Below are 19,679 nucleotides of genomic sequence, written 5' to 3' on the forward strand. Positions count from 1 at the left end.
GTCGGTAGAGCATGGGAAGCTGAAAAGTCCTTGACTAGTGTAAGCACCGCTCAGCAACAACTAAAACATCGGGGTGTTACCAACGTTATTCTCATCCTAAATCCAAAACACAGCACTGTACCAGCTACTGGGAAGGAAATTAACTCTATCCCAGCCGGAACCAGGACAGTGGGAAGTATTTTCAAACTTACACACGCTTTCCTTGTCTTATCAATGTACTCAGAGTTTCTCTGAAATAAATCACAGACTGTATTTTTGCATCTTTTTTGCACATGCAAGTTAATAACTTTGACAACATTGAGGCACTATTTAAAATTGAAGGGCCCCAAAATATCAGCTTAATATTTCAAGCTCCGGAGACACTTTCTGTGCAGTTTCGTGTGTCTGTTGAAATGCCAAAAGAAACCACTCAAGCAGCATATTCAGAACGACTGTTATGGGAGGGAAACAGCAAGTTTGGGCAATTCAAAGCTTAGTTCTCCAAAAAAAACGTTACAACTTAAGACGCCATTTTAAAAATGACCCTTTTCTTCCAAACGATCTGAGCTTTGATGAACTGTTATTTTGCAACAAAGTAAGATCAGTCAAGACTAATCCCAGCTGGATCGTACCATACCGAGGAGGCTGCCTGCGATTTAGGAAAAACAGGTTCTCGCTAGCAGAGCCAGGCGAGCGCTGAAGGTGATGAAAGGCAGCAGGCAGAACTGCGACCCAACCCACCCAGCTCGGCCGTGGGCTGCGGTCCCTGCTCTGCCCCTAACCCTGCCAGCTCACCTTGGGAAAAACACGTCGCTGCCAATGCCTCTGTTTCGTCATAAATAGAAACGAGCAGTGACCCCATCACAAAGCATTTCGGTACCTTTGCATAAGAAGACCCACCTGCGGCATCGGGATGGTTATTTGCGAAGAGAGCGAGAGTGCATTTCCACACCGCGGGAAGAGGTCTGGGGATGAAGGGGAGAGGAAGGCAGGCCGTGAAAATGCCAGAAAGGGCCAAACCAAAGTTGCTGTTTTTCTTTCTCTACCTGAGAAGAGCTAAAGCAGGCTGAGGAGCGGCTGCAACAGTGTTCTCCAGCGTATCTCCACCCAGGTGAGTTCAGCACGCCGAGACGCTTCCCGTACTGGGTTACACGGTTAATGCTTGGCGTTAGTCATCAATCTTCTCCGTTTGAAAGCCCTGTTCTTCATTTCTCTCATTTTGAGAATGAAAGCTTGTCATTTTACAGTAGTTGGCCTTCTCTTTTAGCAGGATTATTTGCCATTTCCTTCCCAGCAATTTATTTTCTACATAATTAATGCTTAATGATTCTCCACATATACATTTTGCCAGAAAGCCAAAAGCGACTCTGACAAAGCAAGTAAATGTTCTGCAGCTTATCCAACTGTTTTAAGCGCTCCGCTGATAACACAGAGCTAAAAAAGGTAATGAAGAAGAAAACATTCAGTATTTCTATAAAGAGACACTTCATTAAGGTAATTAAGGCAATCATTTAAAGCAGTTACGAGGATTATTAACACACGACAGAAATTATGCAATAGGGTTTTCGCAAACCAGGCGGACTTACCATTATTTTATGACGCCTTTAAGAATAACCTTCAGCAGCTTAATACGCTTTTGAAAATAAAGACTCATTTCTTGGCAAAGGATGGAGCCTTCTCTACACCTGGGAAGAGCGTATTTGGGGTCTTTGAGATTTGTTTTTTTGTGGGGAGGGGAGTTGCTTTTTTTCTTTTTTTTTTAATATGCAACAAGTATTTCTACTGAGCTGGCAAATAACCGAATTGGCTCGTTGAATTGTGCTGGTTCAAAAACATGTATTTACCTAAAAGCACCCCCTGAAGTCACGTAGATCAAGGCTGGAACCACAGGGGCACCGCAGTCCCCGTCTCACCAGTTCGTATTCCGCTACGAACGGGATTGTGAAACCGTAACGCTCTTTTAGAGATGTAGAAAATCCCTGGATAGTCGGTAGTTTATACTTTGCAAACCACCACTCCTGAAGATGCTTTCTCACAACACCTTTCAGTGATTTAACAGGAGTCTTTATTTAAACCACTAGCAATCCAACATGGGTATTACCAATGTTAAAAATCACTAGAGCAGAGCACATTACTGTACTTTAACCTACACGAGAGAAAAGTGAAAGGCATTTATAACAGTCAAACGTTATGACATTATACTGAAAATATTTTTCTAACTGTAAGTCACCAGGATTGCTGTTTTCTGGAGGAATATGCATTTTTAATTAACACATGAAAAATGAAGTATGCATGACAGACTCTACTGAAGAGGCATGACACATTTTTCAAAAATCCCTTAATTAACTTAGGAGCCTAAAGGGTTTTTCTACACACTCAGATACTACTTTAGCCCCATCACGGTGGTTACAGTGACTCAACCTTTCCGGCACCACGTGGACTCGCTTGTGCCTATACAGAAGACACCAAGGGATAAATAAATGAGAGACATCCAGATTGCGAAGTACAAGTATTTCAAACGTTTTTAGAAGTATCCCTCCCGCATCTGTTACAGCTCGTGGATCATACAAACAATTCTCGCTTCAAAAGCCATCTGCGACCTGCAGCCCGCGCAGCGAGAGCAGAGGAATGAGCCGTGTTGGGTCCGGGCGAGGCGGGACGCACCAGGGAAGAGGTGCTGCGCTCCAAGGGCTTGGGGCACGCTGAAGCGGTTTGTCTGTCTAAAGCTCCGTTTACTGCCTTAACACATCTTTTAGGGCTTTGTGACAAACTAAGAGTAATACAATGGTGTTTTAAAGTGACTTTATTTAAATTATAATCTCATAAACGTAACACAGCTGTACATTATTTCCTTGCTTCTTCCCCAGGAAATCCTTTCCTGCCCTCTTTTGTATGCATTTCTCACGTAACTCTACATTAAACCTCTGAAGACGCACCGTATAGCACGTGCTGCTGCAGGGGCACACAGCCCTCAGGAGACAACGTTTTCATAAACGTGTCCACTTGAGATGCGAGTTTGCCTCTATCTCAAATGTTCCCCCACTTTTATCAGCTTACGTGGACACAAAACAAAGCCAAGTACATTCTTAAGGTTTGTATTGTCCAAAGTCATCATGCTCAGCCTGCGAAGTACATTTCAGTGTCCTTCCAGAGCAGACCACGACATTAGTCCGATGTAAAAGCCCCCGAGAACCACGATACAGCGTTTAGAAACGGGAGAGCACAGTGTTAGGGGAAAAAAAACCCGCAAAACCCAACAGCCCTAGAACTTAACTGCAATGCTCTGCTGAAGGGGATACGCAAGCAGAACGCTCGCAGGGCCGAGCAGTGGACCCAAGCCTGGATTCAGTTCCCTGTGCCCTCAGGGCAGCCATTTTACCTCAGCGTGGCCGAGCCGGTCCCAGCTCGCCTCCGTCCTACCCTCGGCCCTCCCCGCCCGCCTGTGGAGCGGGCAGAGCCCTTTTCCCCACGCCCCCCTGGGCACGCCACAACGTGACAGAGCCGCGACTGCGGCCCGGGTGCGGCCGCAGCCCTTCTGCCCGCGGCGGAGAGCGACCCGCGCCCGACCGGCACCGCCGCCATTTCCCCCCCCCCCCCCCGCCGCCGCCGCCGCCGCCGCCGCCGCCGCCGCCGCCTCACCACAGCCGCTGCACACGGCCCAACCGCCCCCCCCACCCCGCGGTGCATTGTGGGAGGCGCCCCGCGCCTTGGCGCCAAGCGCCGCCGCGATGCACTGTGGGATACACCCTCCCCTGCCCCGGCCGGGCCTTCTTGGCGCGGACGCCGCACCGGACGTGACGCCATACGGCCTGCCGCCGTAAAAACCGCGGCCGGGAATTGCGTTCTTCCCCCGCGGCGGGCGGCGGCGGCGGCGGCTTTCCGGGGGAGAACCGAGCTCGCTGCACCCTCGCGCTCGGGAGCTGCACCGCTGGCACGGGCTCGGCTTCTCCGGTGGAGCTGCCAAGGGGCGAGAGAGGGGGAACTACTTTCCTCCGAAGCCGCGCATGCGCAGGGCGGAGGAGCGAGGGCGCGGTGGAAGACGCGGCCGCCGCCTCATTCGTCGCCAGCGCGGGCGGTGCTGCGTCCCGGGGTGAAATCGTTGCGCGCAGTAGGACCGCGAGGGGAGCCGCGGTCGCCATTTTGAAGCGGTTGTTGGGGGAGGCGGCGTGTGCGCTCCCGTGTGCCTGGCCCGGCCCCGCGCCCGCTCGTCCGCCCGCTCTCCGCGCTCCGGCCCTCCACCGCCGCAGCCATTGCTGACCTTGCCATGTCCGGAGGGGGCGTGATTCGCGGCCCAGCCGGCAACAACGACTGCCGCATCTACGTGGGGAACCTGCCCCCCGACATCCGCACCAAGGACATCGAGGACGTCTTCTACAAGTACGGGGCCATCCGCGATATCGACCTCAAGAACCGCCGCGGGGGCCCGCCCTTCGCCTTCGTCGAGTTTGAGGACCCCAGGTGAGAACCCCCCCCCGCCCCCGGGCGCTCCCCTGGGAGAGGGGGGGGGGCTTGGGCCCCGCCGCGGCCTGTGTCGTGTCCGCGTCCCCCCGCCCCCCCCCAGCCCCGGGCCTGAGGCGGGGGCAGCCGCCCGGGAGCTGCCTCTCCCCGCCCGCGCAGCATCGGCCTCCTCCCGCCGCGCCGGGCCTCGGGCCGCGCTAACGGGCCCCCGCGCCGTTGCGGGCGCCGGCCCCGCTGCCGGGGGCCCGGGGAGGGGGGCGGCGGGCGGGCGGGCGGCGCGGGGTGGGGCCGGCGGGAAGCGGGAACAAAGGCGGGGGGGCGGTGCGTGGGCAGGGCGCGGCGCGGGGGGGCGGGAGGCCGCGCTCACCGCCCCGTCCCGTCCCGCAGGGACGCGGAGGACGCCGTCTACGGGCGGGACGGCTACGATTACGATGGGTATCGCCTCCGCGTGGAGTTCCCTCGGAGCGGCCGGGGCACCGGCAGAGGCGGCGGCGGTGGCGGAGGGGGCGGAGCCCCCCGGGGCAGGTACGGCCCCCCGTCCCGGCGCTCGGAGTACAGAGTGATCGTCTCGGGTGAGTCATTCCTCTCTCTCAGCCCCAGTGCTCCCCCGGGGTCCTCCAGGCAAGCTTCCCGGCGGGGGGTGATGCGGCTCCAAGTTGTTTCTTAAAAAGCATCGCCTCGCGTAGCCTGGGAGGAATGCTGTCCGTACGATGCTAACAGCTCCTCGAGGCAGCCCATCTGCTTACTAAATAGTCTCTTTTGTTTGCCGCGAGCTGACGCTGTAACTACGGGAGGCGAGAATATAAACCGGTTTTAAAGCAATGCCTTGCTTTTTATATAGGGCTGCCTCCAAGTGGAAGTTGGCAGGATTTAAAGGATCACATGCGTGAAGCAGGTGATGTATGTTATGCTGATGTTTTCCGAGATGGCACTGGTGTCGTGGAGTTTGTACGGAAGGAAGATATGACCTACGCTGTGCGAAAACTGGATAACACTAAATTTAGATCTCATGAGGTAGGTTTCATACTTACTTTCTTTGGCCAGAATTGGATACAAGGGGCTTAACAGTAGGATTTGAAGGTAAGGAACGTGTGGTGTTCATTGTTTATATACAAAGCAGCTGAATAAGTCTGTGGTCGGTTTGTCAGGAGATAGACTTTAAAGCTTTGATGTCTATTTCCGTGCTGTAGTAAACAATATCTTCAGTCTGTCAGCATGCCTAAAAAGATGGCCCTAAAGCCTAGACTTTTCAATCGAAAGTTCTGTCTATTCAATAGGGAGAAACTGCCTACATCCGTGTTAAAGTTGATGGCCCAAGAAGTCCAAGCTATGGAAGATCTCGGTCACGCAGCCGTAGTCGTAGCAGAAGCCGTAGTCGAAGCAACAGCAGAAGCCGCAGTTATTCCCCAAGAAGAAGCAGAGGATCTCCACGCTACTCTCCCCGCCACAGCAGATCCCGATCTCGTACATAAATGATCACTAGCTCTGATCTTTTTGTAGAACCCCATGTTGTACACAGTTTTCCTTTACTTAGTACAGTCTTTCATTTTTTTTTAATTCAAACTGTTTTATTCAAATTGGCTGAAGTGTTGAATTGCATTCTTGTGTAAAATCCCTAGTGAGTATTTGCTCCTTAACATCAACATTCCCCTCATGTCTTTGGTAAATTGTATTTTAATTGATGTCAGTCAGGATTGTTTCAATTTAGTTCTAGTCAAATACCAACATTCTTCGAACTGTGGTATTGCTGTGTAAATGTCTCAGTGTTCAGCTATGGTTTATACGAGCTGGGGATGTTGGGATGTTTGTGGCTAACTTGTCTCTTCTGGGGGATCTTATATTTTATCTTGCCTTTTCGTGTGTCTTTCTGTAGACATATCTGAAGAGATGGATTAAGAATGCTTTGGATTAAAGGATTGTGGAGCACATGTCAATCATTTTAGGATTGTCAAAAGGAGGATTGAGGAGGATCAGATCAATAATGGAGGCAATGGTATGACTCCAAGTGCTATTGTCACAGATGAACTTGGCAGTATTGACCTTATACTGAGAGACAGGTTAATTGAGTACGTGCACCTACGTGTCACTTCAGGCATGTTCTAGTTACCGCAGGCTACAATTGCTCTTTTCTTTAAAACTTTTTTGGGGGGGCAATTGTGGCTAAATACTCGCTTTTGTAATTCTCTATTCCATTCTAGTTTTTTAAAAGGAATAAACTGGGACGGGGGTGGGAGTATTGGTTTACTTCGTCACGCAGCATTTGGTTACAAGTGTTAATGTTATGTAGTATTCGTACACTTGTAGTAGATCAAGGGTATCTTTAAATCAGAGTATAATATCAATACTGCTAAAATCTGCATGTCCTCTGTGTGACTGATACAGCGTTGCTATTTCATTTTTTTTTAAGTATCAGAATGAAAGCAAAAATAGAAAACCTAGTTGGGAATAATTTCTTAAGTCTCAGCCCTGCCCCCTCAGACTAATTCACAATTGACTCACCGATACGTGTGAAAACTCCGGTTAGTTAATTTTGTTACCTTCCAGCTGGGAGTGCTAGCTATAGTTCAGACATACAGTAGGTGGATAGCTTTAGCAGTAAGCTTTTCCAGTTTCATAAACATTTTTTGCAACCACAAAACCTGTAGCACACCACCGTACGAGCAATGAGTATGTTGGCATTTTCAGTTGGCATATTGTAAATATTACAATGTTTCCTCCAAATAGTAATTAACATTTCTAAAAATTATCTGAGCATCACCATTCAAAAGTTTGTTTTGGGGAATTGATAGTTATTAATGTACATCTGTATTAATTGATGGCAAACATAACTGATCATTCCCCAGAATCCTATTTTTTCATTACAGTATCTAACTTTTTGCCTCCTCTTTTTTGGTTTTGCTGGTTATAAAGGTTTGGATTGGAGAGGGCTCACTGGATCCCAATCCTTGGAGCTGGATCATTGGATTCAAATCATAATGTGGATAGGATAGGGAGGCTGAATTACAAGGATTCATGGAGCGGGATCAAATTACCAGGAACATAGGAGTGGATTCCTGCCCCAACCAAACCGCATTCGTGTGGATTTTTTTATTCAACTCAATTGGCTATTCCAAAGATTTTTTTTTCCTATTTTTGACGATTGGAGCCCTTAAGATGCACGATGGAGTTTTTCATTTTTTTGGTAAAAGGAGCAAAGCGAGGACCTGGAGAGGTACGCTGGAGCAATCTCCTTGGAAGGATTCAGCACGAGTAGATGGTAAACGTTGAAGGGGAAAAAGGGGGGTTTGTTTAAAAAAAAAAAGTAAATCAATAAGTCATTTCTCTAAATTTAAAGACAAAAATTGGAGTTAAAGATTAAGTAGGTTTTCAATTGGCTATTGCCTTTTTTCTTTGACAAATAAAATTTTTAAAAAAACATGCATGGTTGTCATCATTTGTTGCTAAGAGTCTTAGTCTTTGCTTGCCACTGTAGCATTGTTAAATCGCAAGTTTTCGGACAAAAGGCTTTTGTGTTCAACAGAGATGCAGTGTTTCACAGGAAGCGTTGATGTTTGAGCTTCGCCTAAATAAAGGGTCAGTTTCCTGGGAAATGGGTGGAATTTATTATACGAGTAGGTGAAAAGGGAGAAAGAAAGAATTCTCCCTGCTTAAAAGAGGATGCTTTCGTATTAATGTTGTTGCTAAAGATACTCCTCTAAAGAGATCACAAAGGGAAAGCATGAGATTAATTTGGCTCAGCACTCCCCCCCCGCCCCCAGTCCTGAAAATGAAATACGGGTAGAAACTGTGTCTAAGCCTTCCCGGTGCCCGCAGTCTCGAGTGTTGGTGGACTGTGGAGGCCGCGTGCGGGAGGCGAGTTAACGGTGCGGGTCGTGGAGGAGCCGGGTTATTGGCGGCAGGTCGCCGAGTGCGATGGCCGAGCCGTCGCCGCTGGCGCAGGTGCGGGGTGATCGCACCCCTGCGGCATGCGCAGCTTGAGGCCGGGCTGGAAACGCACGCGGCACCTTCTCTAGGGGAATATTCTCATCGCTTAGTAGGAAGTATGGGAATATTCCTTTGGCTGGCTGATGAAATGACATTGAATATGTGTAATTTACAGTTGAGTTAAAGAGCAAAGTGTCAGCGTGGAGCAGAAGGGCATTTCTTTCTGCACAACGTAATTGCCAGTTTATAGAAGCGTCCTCGGGAGCGCGAGCAGGTGGTGATCAGGTTAATGTTTAAATAGGGCACTTGTGTCAATAACGTACGCTTCGCTTTTCGGAGATGGGCGACTTGTAGGCTGCTTCTGTATGGCAGGGAAATGCAGCGTCCCGTACGGAGCGGGGCAGGAGGGTTGCTTTGTTGTGAGACGGGATTTGTGTTTGGGGCAGAATTAGCAGATCTGGGTTTTAAGTGTGGCACGCGTAAAACCGTGAAGGATGCTGTGTGTGGTGACAGACAGTTTGTTACAGAACGTTGTTTCCCTGCAGAAGTACTGTATTGCCAAAGATGTGTATGAGATGTACTTTTTTTTTTCCAAAAATTATGAAATCCTGATAGTAAAGCACGGTATTTGGGGGGGGAGGTAAAAGCTACGTTACGCACAGAACGGGCTTAGGCGGTCGAGTGGCCGTGGGACGGTGCCGGATAGGAAGAAAAGCAGAAGAGCTGTAGAGATGAGCGGGGCGAGTTGGTGGGGTGGCTCTTGCCGGAGGGGTTCGTTAGTCAGGGTGTAGGAAACGAGTGGAGCGGGCAGTGCACGCCCGACGGCACGGAGGTGCGTGCTATTGAAGCAAAGGGGAAGTTTGACCAAAAAAAAAAACAAACCCCAAACCCTTTGGGTGTTGATCAGTTCTGCCGCCCGTGTTCAAGAAAGGTGGGATTGGGGCAGTTTTGAAGCAAAGGTTATGAGCGTGCCCAGGGAAGCAACCCCTTTTCTTTCACAAAAGGAAACCTGAAGAGTTTGGCTTGACTGAACCGAAGTGGGATTTGGAGAGGATTGCTTTCTGACTGCGCAGGGGCTGGGGAGAAAGTGAACTTCCCGGGGGAGGAAGAGCGAAGGGCGCCGGGACCCTGGTAAAGGGGGGGGTTACAGTCCCCGCTTTGACGTACCAGAGTCTGGGTTCTGACCCAGGCGGAGCCGGTGGTTCTAAGCAAGTTCATAAGGAGCTAATTAATGTGCTGGAGCACTAATTTAAGGGGTGGTTCAGCTGACGTCAAGATACGGGAGTACCTGTACAAGCTGTAACGTTAGAGGCACGGGAAGGCTTTGCAAATGTTGGGCTTGGTCCTGGCGCTGGAGAGCCGGCAGGTGAGGGGCGCGCACAGGGAGGGTTGCTGCTCCAGCTCTCGGTTCCGTTGCGTGCAGCTCAGCTATGTGAGTGGGAAATACTTGACCGTTGTTTGCTTCAGAGATTACCTCGAAAGTGGTTTGCAGCCGTAGTAAACACCACCCTGCGGAAAGGCCGTTCCTCCCCGGGGGGGGGGGGGGAGCGTGGGAGGGCACTGAGCTCTGCCGAGGAGGAGGAGGTGGTAACGCCGGCGTTTCTCTGCACTGGGGTTCGGGCACCTTGTCACCCTCGTGCAAAGCTCCCGACGTTGAGTTCTTGGAGAGCCGGCGGGCATCGTACCTCTGCAAGAAGGCTGCTGATCCTCCCTGTTGAGCGGAAACGCCGCGTTTTCGTTTCACTTGGAAAACCGACGGGAATGGAGCAACGCTGGAGTTCTTTCTCTCCTTTTGGCTTTCCGCACCGAGGGACAAGAGGCCGGGTCGCTACGGCGGGTGACCTGCTGGTCCGTGTCCCTGCTGCTGTGCCTCTGCCCCAGCATCGTGCCTGCTGCGGCCAGCCCGTTCCCTTCGCTCTCCTGTGTGTACGGGCTGGCGTGTACCCCGTGGTGCTGTTCAGCGCCGGTGTTTGTAAAGCGCTTTGAGATCCTGTAATAAAACTCTTCACGGTGCGGAGCTCTGGTGCGTTTCATGCCTCTAGACCTTTTTTTTTCCTGTAAAATCTCTTCCGTCGTCGTACGGTTAACAGCCGGACGTGCAGTTGATGGAGTAGGAAAGCCCGCTTCGCTGGGTGAACCAGGGCTTTCCCCAACTGCTTTGTGTTTTAGTTTCTGGTTCTCATCCACAGCAGCCAGCGTGGCTCGCCGTCTTCAGGGGGAGTATCGTGTTCTCTGATGGACGTAACGGACTTCACAAATAGAGGAACTAAATTAATCGCAGAAACGTGCTATAAACCAGTTTTGATAGTGCTAGGAAAAGTTAGGCGGAGTAGTCCGTGCCTTCTGCCGTACTCTCAGTTTTTAATTAACACCACGTCTCCGAGTTCATTAATTTTGTTACTGAGATGGTTTGGAGTGAGCCGAGTGTTGGGAGCAGTCGCTCCTGCCAGGCACGGCCTGGGCAGCCCTGCGCCGCCTCTTCCCCCCTTTGGCTTCTCGGGCTGAGGATGAAAATGAACCTGAGGCAGCGCCGGCTTAACTTCCCTCGCGGGGAACACTGGCTTCCAGGCACGGACCTCACGAGCTGTGGCTGTTGGGTAAAACTTACTTCAATTTATTTTAATGTCTTACATAAATTAGTGGGAACAGGTTCCGCTGGAAGGCAGCAGTCAGACCACATTAGCTGTTCTGCCGGCGCTTGTTCCGGGAATGTATTTTCTGGGGTTTAAACAGATCAAAACCAAGGCACCAAGTGTCTTTTTTTACAAACGTGTTCTCCCCAAAACTCAATGTTTTCAACAGTCTGTTGGCTCCGAAAATGGAAAGGGGGAGTGATCACAAGATGGAAACGCCTTTGTTAAAGCGGAGGGGCCAACCAAACTTAACCCCCTTTCCTAAATCACGTTGTTTTCCATCGCAAGGACAGAAGCAGGTGGGTTTCTTGGCTGGTTGCACATCCCCCGGTGGAAGCGGGCAGGTAGCTGCCCTTGGCGGCCGCGGCGTTACCTCCCCGGTGCCACCGTGCTTTCAATCCAGCAGCACTGGAGCAGCTCCCCGCCATTCGTGCACGGGGAATCTGCCTTTTCAGATGGTCCTGCGCTTCCAATAGTGCCGCTTTGTTGGTACACTGAGGGCAATTGTCTGCCCCGGAGCTGTGTGCTCCCTCTGTCCTGCCCTCGGCCGGCGCAGCTGCCCGTTGGCAGCAGAGCCTTCATTGTGCAAACAGTTCGGGAAGTGCAGCGGGGAGGGAGGGAATCTGTCCTTAATTGCACATCATGCTGATAGCGGAGTACTTAATAAACCTAACATTAGCACTGAAATAGAAATTGTTAGAAAACTCGTGGTTTCTCCTTGAAACCACAGTTTGGGTTTTTTTGTTGTTTGTTTTGGTTTTTTTGAACAGAAACTTCTGCTTTAGAACAGCAGACTCATTCACTGATCTGTTCGCGTTCGTCGTGGCTCGAGATTTCTTACTCCTGATAACAGCAGATAGTTTTTAGCTGTACAGCAAAATTATAGTAATTTCTGGATTGGCTAAAAATAGCTACAGCTTTGGTAAGAGTCCACTATGTCGAGTGCAAAATAATGCTTGCTGCACCTGCACGGTGGAGAGCAGTTTATCTTGAATTGCAGTTGAAGCTATTTCAAACAGCTGACTTTAAAGAGAAAAAAAATCGAGATGGGGGGGAAGTTCCCTGTGTGACAAATATTCCCTAAAATCCCTTTCCCCCACGCCTGAAGAAGGTGAGTCGGACTGCGGAGCCTGACGTACCCACCCGCGCTGTGTGCTCCTCGCAGCGCTTCGCCTCACCCCGGCAGCGCCGCGGGACGGGCTGCAGCCTCGCCTGGCCCTCGCTCACCTTGGTCCCGGGCGGTGAGAGGGTCCTGGCTCAGCCTGCTGCTCATCCCCTCCCAAGCGGAGGGCTGCGTGTATATGCAACAGTTGTAGGGCTATTAACGTAATTTTATGCACTAATTTGTGTAATCATTAAAGAGTTGAGAAGGGCATTGTTCGCATGAGTAATTACCTCTGTATTCTAATAGCTCTAATTCATCCCTTAAATGAGTTTCATATTTCTATGAGTCAGCTAATGAGTCACGCTTCGGGTATAATATTTTTTTAAAAAATACCCGTTTCTTGCATGACTTGGTTGCGCTCTGCGAAGCTGATGACGTGACGGATCCTGGCGAGCTGGGCCGCGCGGATGTCTACCTGGGAAGATCTGCCAGCGTGGGCCCAGGGCTCCGGCGCTGGGCTGGTTCCCACGGCAGGGATGGTGCAGAGCGTTTTACTCGCTGGGGTGCTGAGAGGCTGCGGAAAGCACGCCAGCAGAAATTTAAAAATGAGAAACTTGGCGGTTTGCTGAACTCTGGGTATTTTCCTTCTGACAAAGGGCAGGTCTGTATTTTTCTAGTGATTTTTGATACTGTTTTAAGCTTGGGAAAAACCTCCTCTGCGCAGCTGTGGGTTGGATTTGGCTCTGCCTCCTTTGGCCATGTTGCCGCTCCCTCCCCGCGCACGTGCGTGTCTTTAAAGCGCTCGCTGAAAAGCTGCGGGGCGCAGGCGGGAGGGAAGGCGTGGGGAGCCTCATCCCCGCTTTCTCACCGCCCCGCCGGAGCGGGGATGCTCTGCCCGAGGCTCCCGCTGACGCTGGATGCTCTTCCCCGCGGGATCAGCTGAGCAATGCAGACGAATGCACAAACATTGATTATTTTGGAGACAATCCATAGCTGCCAAACGAGATTAAACAACACCCAGGTCCCGGAAAAAAGTAAACAGCAAAGAATAAAGAAAATGGGGCACAGTGCTGGCAAAGGCACAAGTGGGTCCTGGGGGACCACGGCCATCTAGCTGGGTATTAATCCCTGCTATCCCCGTTCCTTTCCCCCAAGGATTTCGAGCTCTTCGCCGCTATTAATCGCAGCAGCCCTGCAGGGAAGGTAATGCAGCATTATCCGTGTTTTCCAGCTGTGGCTGGGGAGGAGGGAGGCAGCCGGCTTGCCCGAGCTTTGCCGTGTGTCAGTGAAAGATCAGGGATTAGCGCTAGGATTTCCTCGCCGGCTCGGCTGCTCTAATTCAGTGGCCGTGTTTTTCCCTAAATGCACTGACCTTATGTGCCTGCTGCCGTACATCCCGCGCCCAGGAGGAGCCGGGGCAGATGGTGGGAAGGGGCGTGAGGCAGGAGCGGATGTTTCCCTGCAGTCCTCAGCCCCACAGGAATTACTACTAAAAATGGTCACTGGTGATTAACCGGAGGAGTGTGCCGCTAAGTAATTGGTACACGCTCTGTCTTGCGAAGTTTTCAAATCAAACTGCGGATGCTTTTTTGGAGAGCAGCGGTTGCTCAAAGGCAAAGTACCAAGGGCAGCGCTGGACAGACGGTGCGCTCGGGCGGGGGTCAGTGAGCACCCACCAGCGGGTCTCTGAAACGTACGAAACGGAAAATGCTGTATATCTGCATGCCTCTGCGTAAATCGTATATAAATCACACATATGCGTAGAACCGAGTATTTGATGTTAAGAGTGGGCAATCTGCACTGCATGGCATCGGTGCCCCGGCACCGCGCACCCCTCTGTGTGCCAGCTGCCTCCGGGCTGCCCCGGGGCACCCCCCCAGGCGTGCGCCCGCAGCGGGCAGCAGCAGAGACGGGTGGCCCCGCTTTCGGGGCATGGGCAGTAATTTTGCATGTGCCCGAGGATGGTGGCAAAGCCCTGCCGCCCGTCCCCAGGGCCAGCGTGGCAAGTGGCGGGGAGGGCAGCTCTTCTGCTCTTCCGCAGCTGCTTTGTGGGAAAAAGTTGTGAGGAGGATAACCAAAATAACAACAAAAGGACACTGGGTGCTCGCGGCGCGGGGCAGCTCCGCCGCTCAAGGTGCCAAGCAGAGATTAGCTCCGGCACAGCTGAGGACAAGGAGGTGGGAAGAGATAACGCCACTTTCCCGGCGCGCTGCCCGCCGGCGGCAGGGCTAAACATAGCTGTGCTTGCTCCTCCCTGGCCACGGCTCGCTGGCCGCCATCCCGCGTGCCGTGCCGGCCGGAAGCACCGAGCATCTCCCGCGCGGCCGCGGCGTGCGCCGGGCTGTGAGGGAAGCGGCAGAGCCGTGGAGGAAGGGAGGCAGCCCCCGGCGGTGCTGCGTGCCTGGGGAAAGCAAAGCTCAGACTGCAGGAAAGCGGGAATCCGCCTGCCGCGGCACCGCAGGGAGAGGGGACAGTGCCGGATTCACAGGGACGGCGCCGCATTCACGGGGATGGCAAAGATCAGGGAGGATGATGAAATCCCAGAGAAGGCAGGGAGGGTTTCCTACAGCAGGTGCGGCAGCGTGGCCGAGGGGGCACAGCGGGTGCACCAGGCGCAGCGGGGAGGGAAGAGTTCGGGAGAATTGCACGGATGGGAGCGACCATTGCCGGGCTGTTTGGCATGGGAGTGCTTTCACCGGGGAATGCCTGAAAGCACTGAGCAGCCTTAATGCTCCCACTTTTCCTGCCGGGCGGGGGGCACGGGCATCGCCCGGCTCTCGGGGAGCCCTGGGCAGGCGAGTGCTTGGTGGGAGCTGACACCAGCTCTGTACGGACCCGGAGGTCTCCCCGCTGCCAGGACGGCGTGCGGCCCTCGTGGCACCATGACTCCACTGCCGTGGGCATCACGCTGGCTTTTCCAGTTTCCCTCCCTACCTCCTTGTAGCTCACTGCTGCAGCAACGCACCCCTCAAAGTTTGATGCTGAAAACATGAAAACAGAGAGTCGAGCAGCATTCAGCCATCCCTGCTGAGCCCTGCTAACGAGGCTCCTTCCCTTTAAGTAGCTTCTTGCTGCTTCTCCATTGATTGTCGTGGTGCCTTTCTGCGGTGATTCAGCCACGCTGGCTGGTAATTTCCTGCATCCTATTTTCCTCTTTTGAACAGTGGAGCGATCTTTCAGATGTGCTAATTACGAGAAGGCGACTCTCCGCGGCGGCAGCGCTCCCGCCAAGCCCCGGGGCAGGCATGCGTGGTGGCCCTGGCATGGCGCAGGCAGGGCATTGCTGCCACCGCTGCCCGCGGGAGCGGGACGGAGGGAGGGATGGATGGCAGCAGGCTTGCGTGGTAGCGGAGATGACGACTGTGGGCAGCCGTCTGGCGAGAGCTGTCCCTTTCCCTCTGCCTAGCAAATGGGTTGTCTGCCCCCCACAACACCTTCCACCCGGGTTTTGCTGCAGGTCATGGACACGCTTGTCCGGTGGGCGCTGGGCAGAGGGATGCGGTGGGATGCTCTTTGGGGGACACCGAATCTTACCGTGGCGTGAGCCAGCACGGGATGGCCGCGCTGCTGGGGAGGCTGTCCCGCCGGCGGCTGAGGCGTCGCAGCGGACACACGCTCTGCTTCAACCTGTGCTTCCCAGTGGTGTATTTTACTGTCTCTTTTTAGCTTCCCTGGTCAGTTTGAGAGGGAAGTTGAGGCTGCAAAGAGAGAAACCAGAGAAGACACAAAGTTGGGAAGCAGCTGAAGGGAAACTGCCCGCAGGGAGCACATTCTCGGTAATGTTGTTGCAGCTTATTTACACACTCGAGGGCTCTTCAGCCCCATGGAGCTGTGAAATTCAAAGCCCGACGCGTCACTCGGGGAGCGGAGCACAAACAGAAAGGGGCTCCTCTAAAGCTGAAATATTTGACAACATTTTCTATTCTTAGCGATGCAAGCACATGCTCGCCGAACGAAATCAGAGCACAGCGTGTCAGCAGGAAGGCAGGGGCTGGGGGAAAGCGCTGCAGCTTCGAAGGTCCCGGGTGAGGAGGGTGCATGGGTGCACACGCCTGCCGCGGGGCAGCCTCTCGCCCAGCCCAACTCATCCGCTCTATAACCATGGGAGATGCGCCGACAGCAGAAAAGCAAATTATGATTTTATTGCTCATGTCCCACTACAGGTCCTAACGCACAGGGGACTTCTGCAAGGATAACGGGATAACATGGGTAGAGTTTAGATGGCCCTTCCAGGGCTCCCGGGTTTGTGGAGGGGAGCTGCATCCCCCTGCCCTGCCCGGCTTCCCTAGCAGGCAGGACAGCTAATGGCGCCTGTGCAAATAGGCACTTTATTAACTGTTTCGTGGCTGAGCACGGTGAAGGAAACAGCTCCTCTCTGTACGAGTCGTGCCGTGAGGTGGGTTTGACAAATTAACCGTGGGTATTGCTTCTTCTGGGGGGCGGACATCCCCAGGGAGCCGCGTGCTGGGTGGCAGGAGGGCACGCGAGCGGCTGAAGGCTGTGCGGGGGTTTTGGCAGCACCGGCATCGGGCAGAGCACGGCTGTGGCACCGAGGGGCAGCCCCGGTGCTGCCCTGGTCCCCTGGAGGCTCCCCACAACCGACCTCGGCACAGGCGCTGGAGACAGGGGACTCCGGGGGGCCCAGGCAGCGTTCCCGTCCTTCCCAACAACGTGGGAAGTGCTGAGGAAGAAAGGAAGGAAGATTTTTGTTTGAGAAGGCAGAAAGGAGCAGCCTGGGGACGGTGGTAAATGGGCCACACGGTTCCCGCTGCCCTAGAAATTCCCTTTGCACGCTCGCCGCGAGTACCAGAGTGGCAGCTGATGCTGCTGATGCTATCGCTGTCCCAGCTCGATAACTAAGGGAGCTGGAAGGTATAAATTAAATAACACAACACTTCAAGCCACCTGTTATGTGGGTTTGTCCAAAGCAGTGCTGCTTTAATTAAGATGGAGAGTTTACAAATCTAACCTTTGTTTATTCTGCTTTGGGGCATATATAATGTAAATATGTGTTTTCAAACACTGTGGCTTTTTATATTTCCAGTTATAATTCTGGGTAAAGGAAAGTTCGTCAGGTTTGGCATAGACTTGCCCTTTATAAATACAGCTCCTGCAAGCTCTTTCTCCCCCCGGGGATTCTCTGCAGCGTCTCGGCTCGCTTTGCTCCCAACGCAGCTTTTCTCTCGGCGATCGCTGCCCCGTTGCGGGATGTGTCGGGTGTGAGAGAGGTGCCGGGAGGGCTCAGCCGGACGCTGTCGAGAGGGAAGAGGGCTCCAGCTCTGTTTCCCTCTTCTCCGACTTAGTAAGAAGGCTTTGAGTCTTCTAGGTTTTGTTCCTGTATCCCCTCTTGGTTCTTTAGTTGTAAAAACAACAACGTGGAGTTTAGCCTCCTACGTGCTCATCAGGATTTCTTCGATGACTCAGTGATACGCTTGGGTAGTTTTCTTAGCCTTTAATTGAAGTGAGTATGAGCCCTTAACAAAGAGAGCTCTCCCAAGTCTTCATTAATAAGCGTTAACAAAAATAACTGACCGACCCGGAGAAAAATAACCAGGAGCAGCAGTGGTGTCCCCCTCCCTACAAGCGCGGGTTTCCTCTCTCGGCTCTCCCGCAGCCCCTGCTCTGCCGGTGGCAGTGCCGGAGACGGAATAAAGGGCAGGAGAGGGAAACCCTCCGGTGGTGGCATGCGGGCTGGAGGGGGGCAATGCTGCGGCTGCCCCTGCGCCATGGCTGGGATGAGCATCTCTGCTGAGCAGAACAAACCGTCTACGGGCGAGCCGGGCTGGTGCGATCCCAGCAGGGCTGAGAGCGCATGTTACACGTGCACTAGCAAACCCCCTTGACCCCTTTTTTTTTGGTTTGTTTTACTTAATTCAGAGCTTCTGCAGAGCAAGGGCGGTATTTTGCACGTTTCCAGCGCTGCCCACCGGATGCATCAGCACAGAGGTCTACCGTGGTGCAGATGGGGGTGGTCAAAACCAAGCAGGCTCCAAATTCCCCGAGGCAGACGGACTCTCAGAGCCGCGGGTGCCCCTGAGCAGGTTGGGCCACTCCAGGCAGCCGAGCCCCCTGGGCGCATACCCACAGACCTTCCTATGGGGTCACAAGGCTGAGAAACATCTTTTTTTTTAATGCAAACAGATTTTTACGTAATCACTCGACTCCGGCGCTGGGGTTTCAAGGAAAAAAGCTAGCAGATAGCCCGAGAGGCGTGAAACAACCGCAAGCGTCACTCTGAACAGAACAACTACTGTTTTGCAACACTCTTGGAAAGTGAAGAAACGCTCGAGGAGGGCCGAGGACCAGCGCCGCAGGAGCCAGGTGACTCGCCCAAGACTGCACGAAGCGACAGCCGAGCCGGTGGGCTGGGACCCCCGATGAGTCCTCTGCCGACGGCTGGCTCGGTCCCTGCCATCCCTCCTCCCCGCTGCAGCAGCGTGGCACCGGTGTTACGCAGAGCTGGGGCTTCGGGACTGGCCTTTGCATTGTCTGTAACAGGAGACAAGAAAAACCACTCGTCTCTCCCATACGGGAGGAAGTAGTATGGGAAACTTCATCGACGTGATCCATATTTAGCTCGGCTTACTGAGGTCAAGCTGCGCAGAAGCCTGCGGCGGCACGGCTGTATTTCTTCACGCGCCCGACCTGCCGGCTGGTTTTGGTGAAGCGGGCGCTGCAGCGGGCGCAGACGCAGCTCAGCGTGGATCTGGGCCTGAGCAAAGAGGATTGATCGGAGCCGGGGGGGGGGGGAACCCAAAAACTCTTGTAAGCCTGTTCTCATCTCCCCTCGTCCTGGGGAAGACGGCCCTTGCCTATGAGCAGAGGTCTGGTTTTAAAACATCCATCCTCTTGCAGTTTCATCTGCCACACTCGTGTTTTTCCTGTGCTTGCTGAAGAAATGCCACTTGCCCCTCACAGATGCCACCTGAGGCGGCGGTGCAGGTGCCCCTGCGCCCGCCCCGTGCCCCCGCATCCTTCCCCGTCCCCTGAGAGCACCGGGGAAGGCACAAGGAGCCCTCCCCGTGCGGGGAGCGCGGGGCCCCATCCTGCCGCCTCTCAAGGATGTGCTTGATGTGTGTAAACATGTAATTAACGGTAAGCATATACTTAATTGCTTGTGGCTTTGATTTGCACTCAGGTGCTGCGCTGAAGATGCCTCAGATACAAGCAAACCCGGTCAGTTTGCTACTTCGAGGCGTGTAGGAAAGCCTGCCGGGGAGGGGGGGCTGTACAAGCCCCTGGATGGCCAGAACCGCCGGAGCCAGGGCAGAGGCCACACGAGCGGCGGCAGCGGGGCTGCACAGCCCGGGCGGGAGCACGTCCCGGCCCACGGGGAGCACCCGGGGTGCGGGGATGGCGCTGCCCCCACGGTGTGCTGATGAAGGGCTTTGCACCCCAGGAGCCCCGGACCGCAGCCCGGCGCGGCCTCACAGGGCCCGGTGCAGGTGGCGGGGGCCGCTCGGGCCGCGGCAGCCCGGGTGGGCCGAGGACGATCCCCGGGTGGGCCGAGGACGGCGCGGCGCCGGGCGACCCCCGGGGCGGCCCCGCGCTCCCCCCCCCCCCCCGCCCCCGCGGGTCCC

General features: G+C 53.7%; 1 protein-coding gene across 1 annotated transcript; it reads left to right on the top strand.

Moving 5' to 3' along the window:
* The first annotated feature begins 3,792 nt into the window (after window positions 1–3,792).
* Window positions 3,793–7,854, top strand: SRSF1 (serine and arginine rich splicing factor 1). Its single transcript, XM_076354219.1, has 5 exons — window positions 3,793–4,437; window positions 4,825–5,009; window positions 5,279–5,451; window positions 5,715–5,901; window positions 6,311–7,854. The coding sequence occupies exons 1-5, from the start codon at window positions 4,244–4,246 to the stop codon at window positions 6,331–6,333; spliced, it is 762 nt and encodes a 253-aa protein (XP_076210334.1). The 5' UTR covers window positions 3,793–4,243; the 3' UTR covers window positions 6,334–7,854.
* The last annotated feature ends 11,825 nt before the right edge of the window (window positions 7,855–19,679 follow it).

Source organism: Aptenodytes patagonicus, chromosome 17 (assembly GCF_965638725.1).
Source record: "Aptenodytes patagonicus chromosome 17, bAptPat1.pri.cur, whole genome shotgun sequence".
NCBI classification, from domain to species: Eukaryota; Metazoa; Chordata; class Aves; order Sphenisciformes; family Spheniscidae; genus Aptenodytes; species Aptenodytes patagonicus.

What these genes read in the sequence shown, in the direction of transcription:
- SRSF1 (XM_076354219.1), top strand. Translation starts at nt 4,244, where the DNA reads ATGTCCGGAGGGGGCGTGATTCGCGGCCCAGCCGGCAACAACGACTGC. An exon ending in GTACAGAGTGATCGTCTCGG is followed by an intron (nt 5,010 to 5,278) that starts GTGAGTCATTCC and finishes CTTTTTATATAG; the next exon opens with GGCTGCCTCCAAGTGGAAGT. An exon ending in CTAAATTTAGATCTCATGAG is followed by an intron (nt 5,452 to 5,714) that starts GTAGGTTTCATA and finishes TCTATTCAATAG; the next exon opens with GGAGAAACTGCCTACATCCG.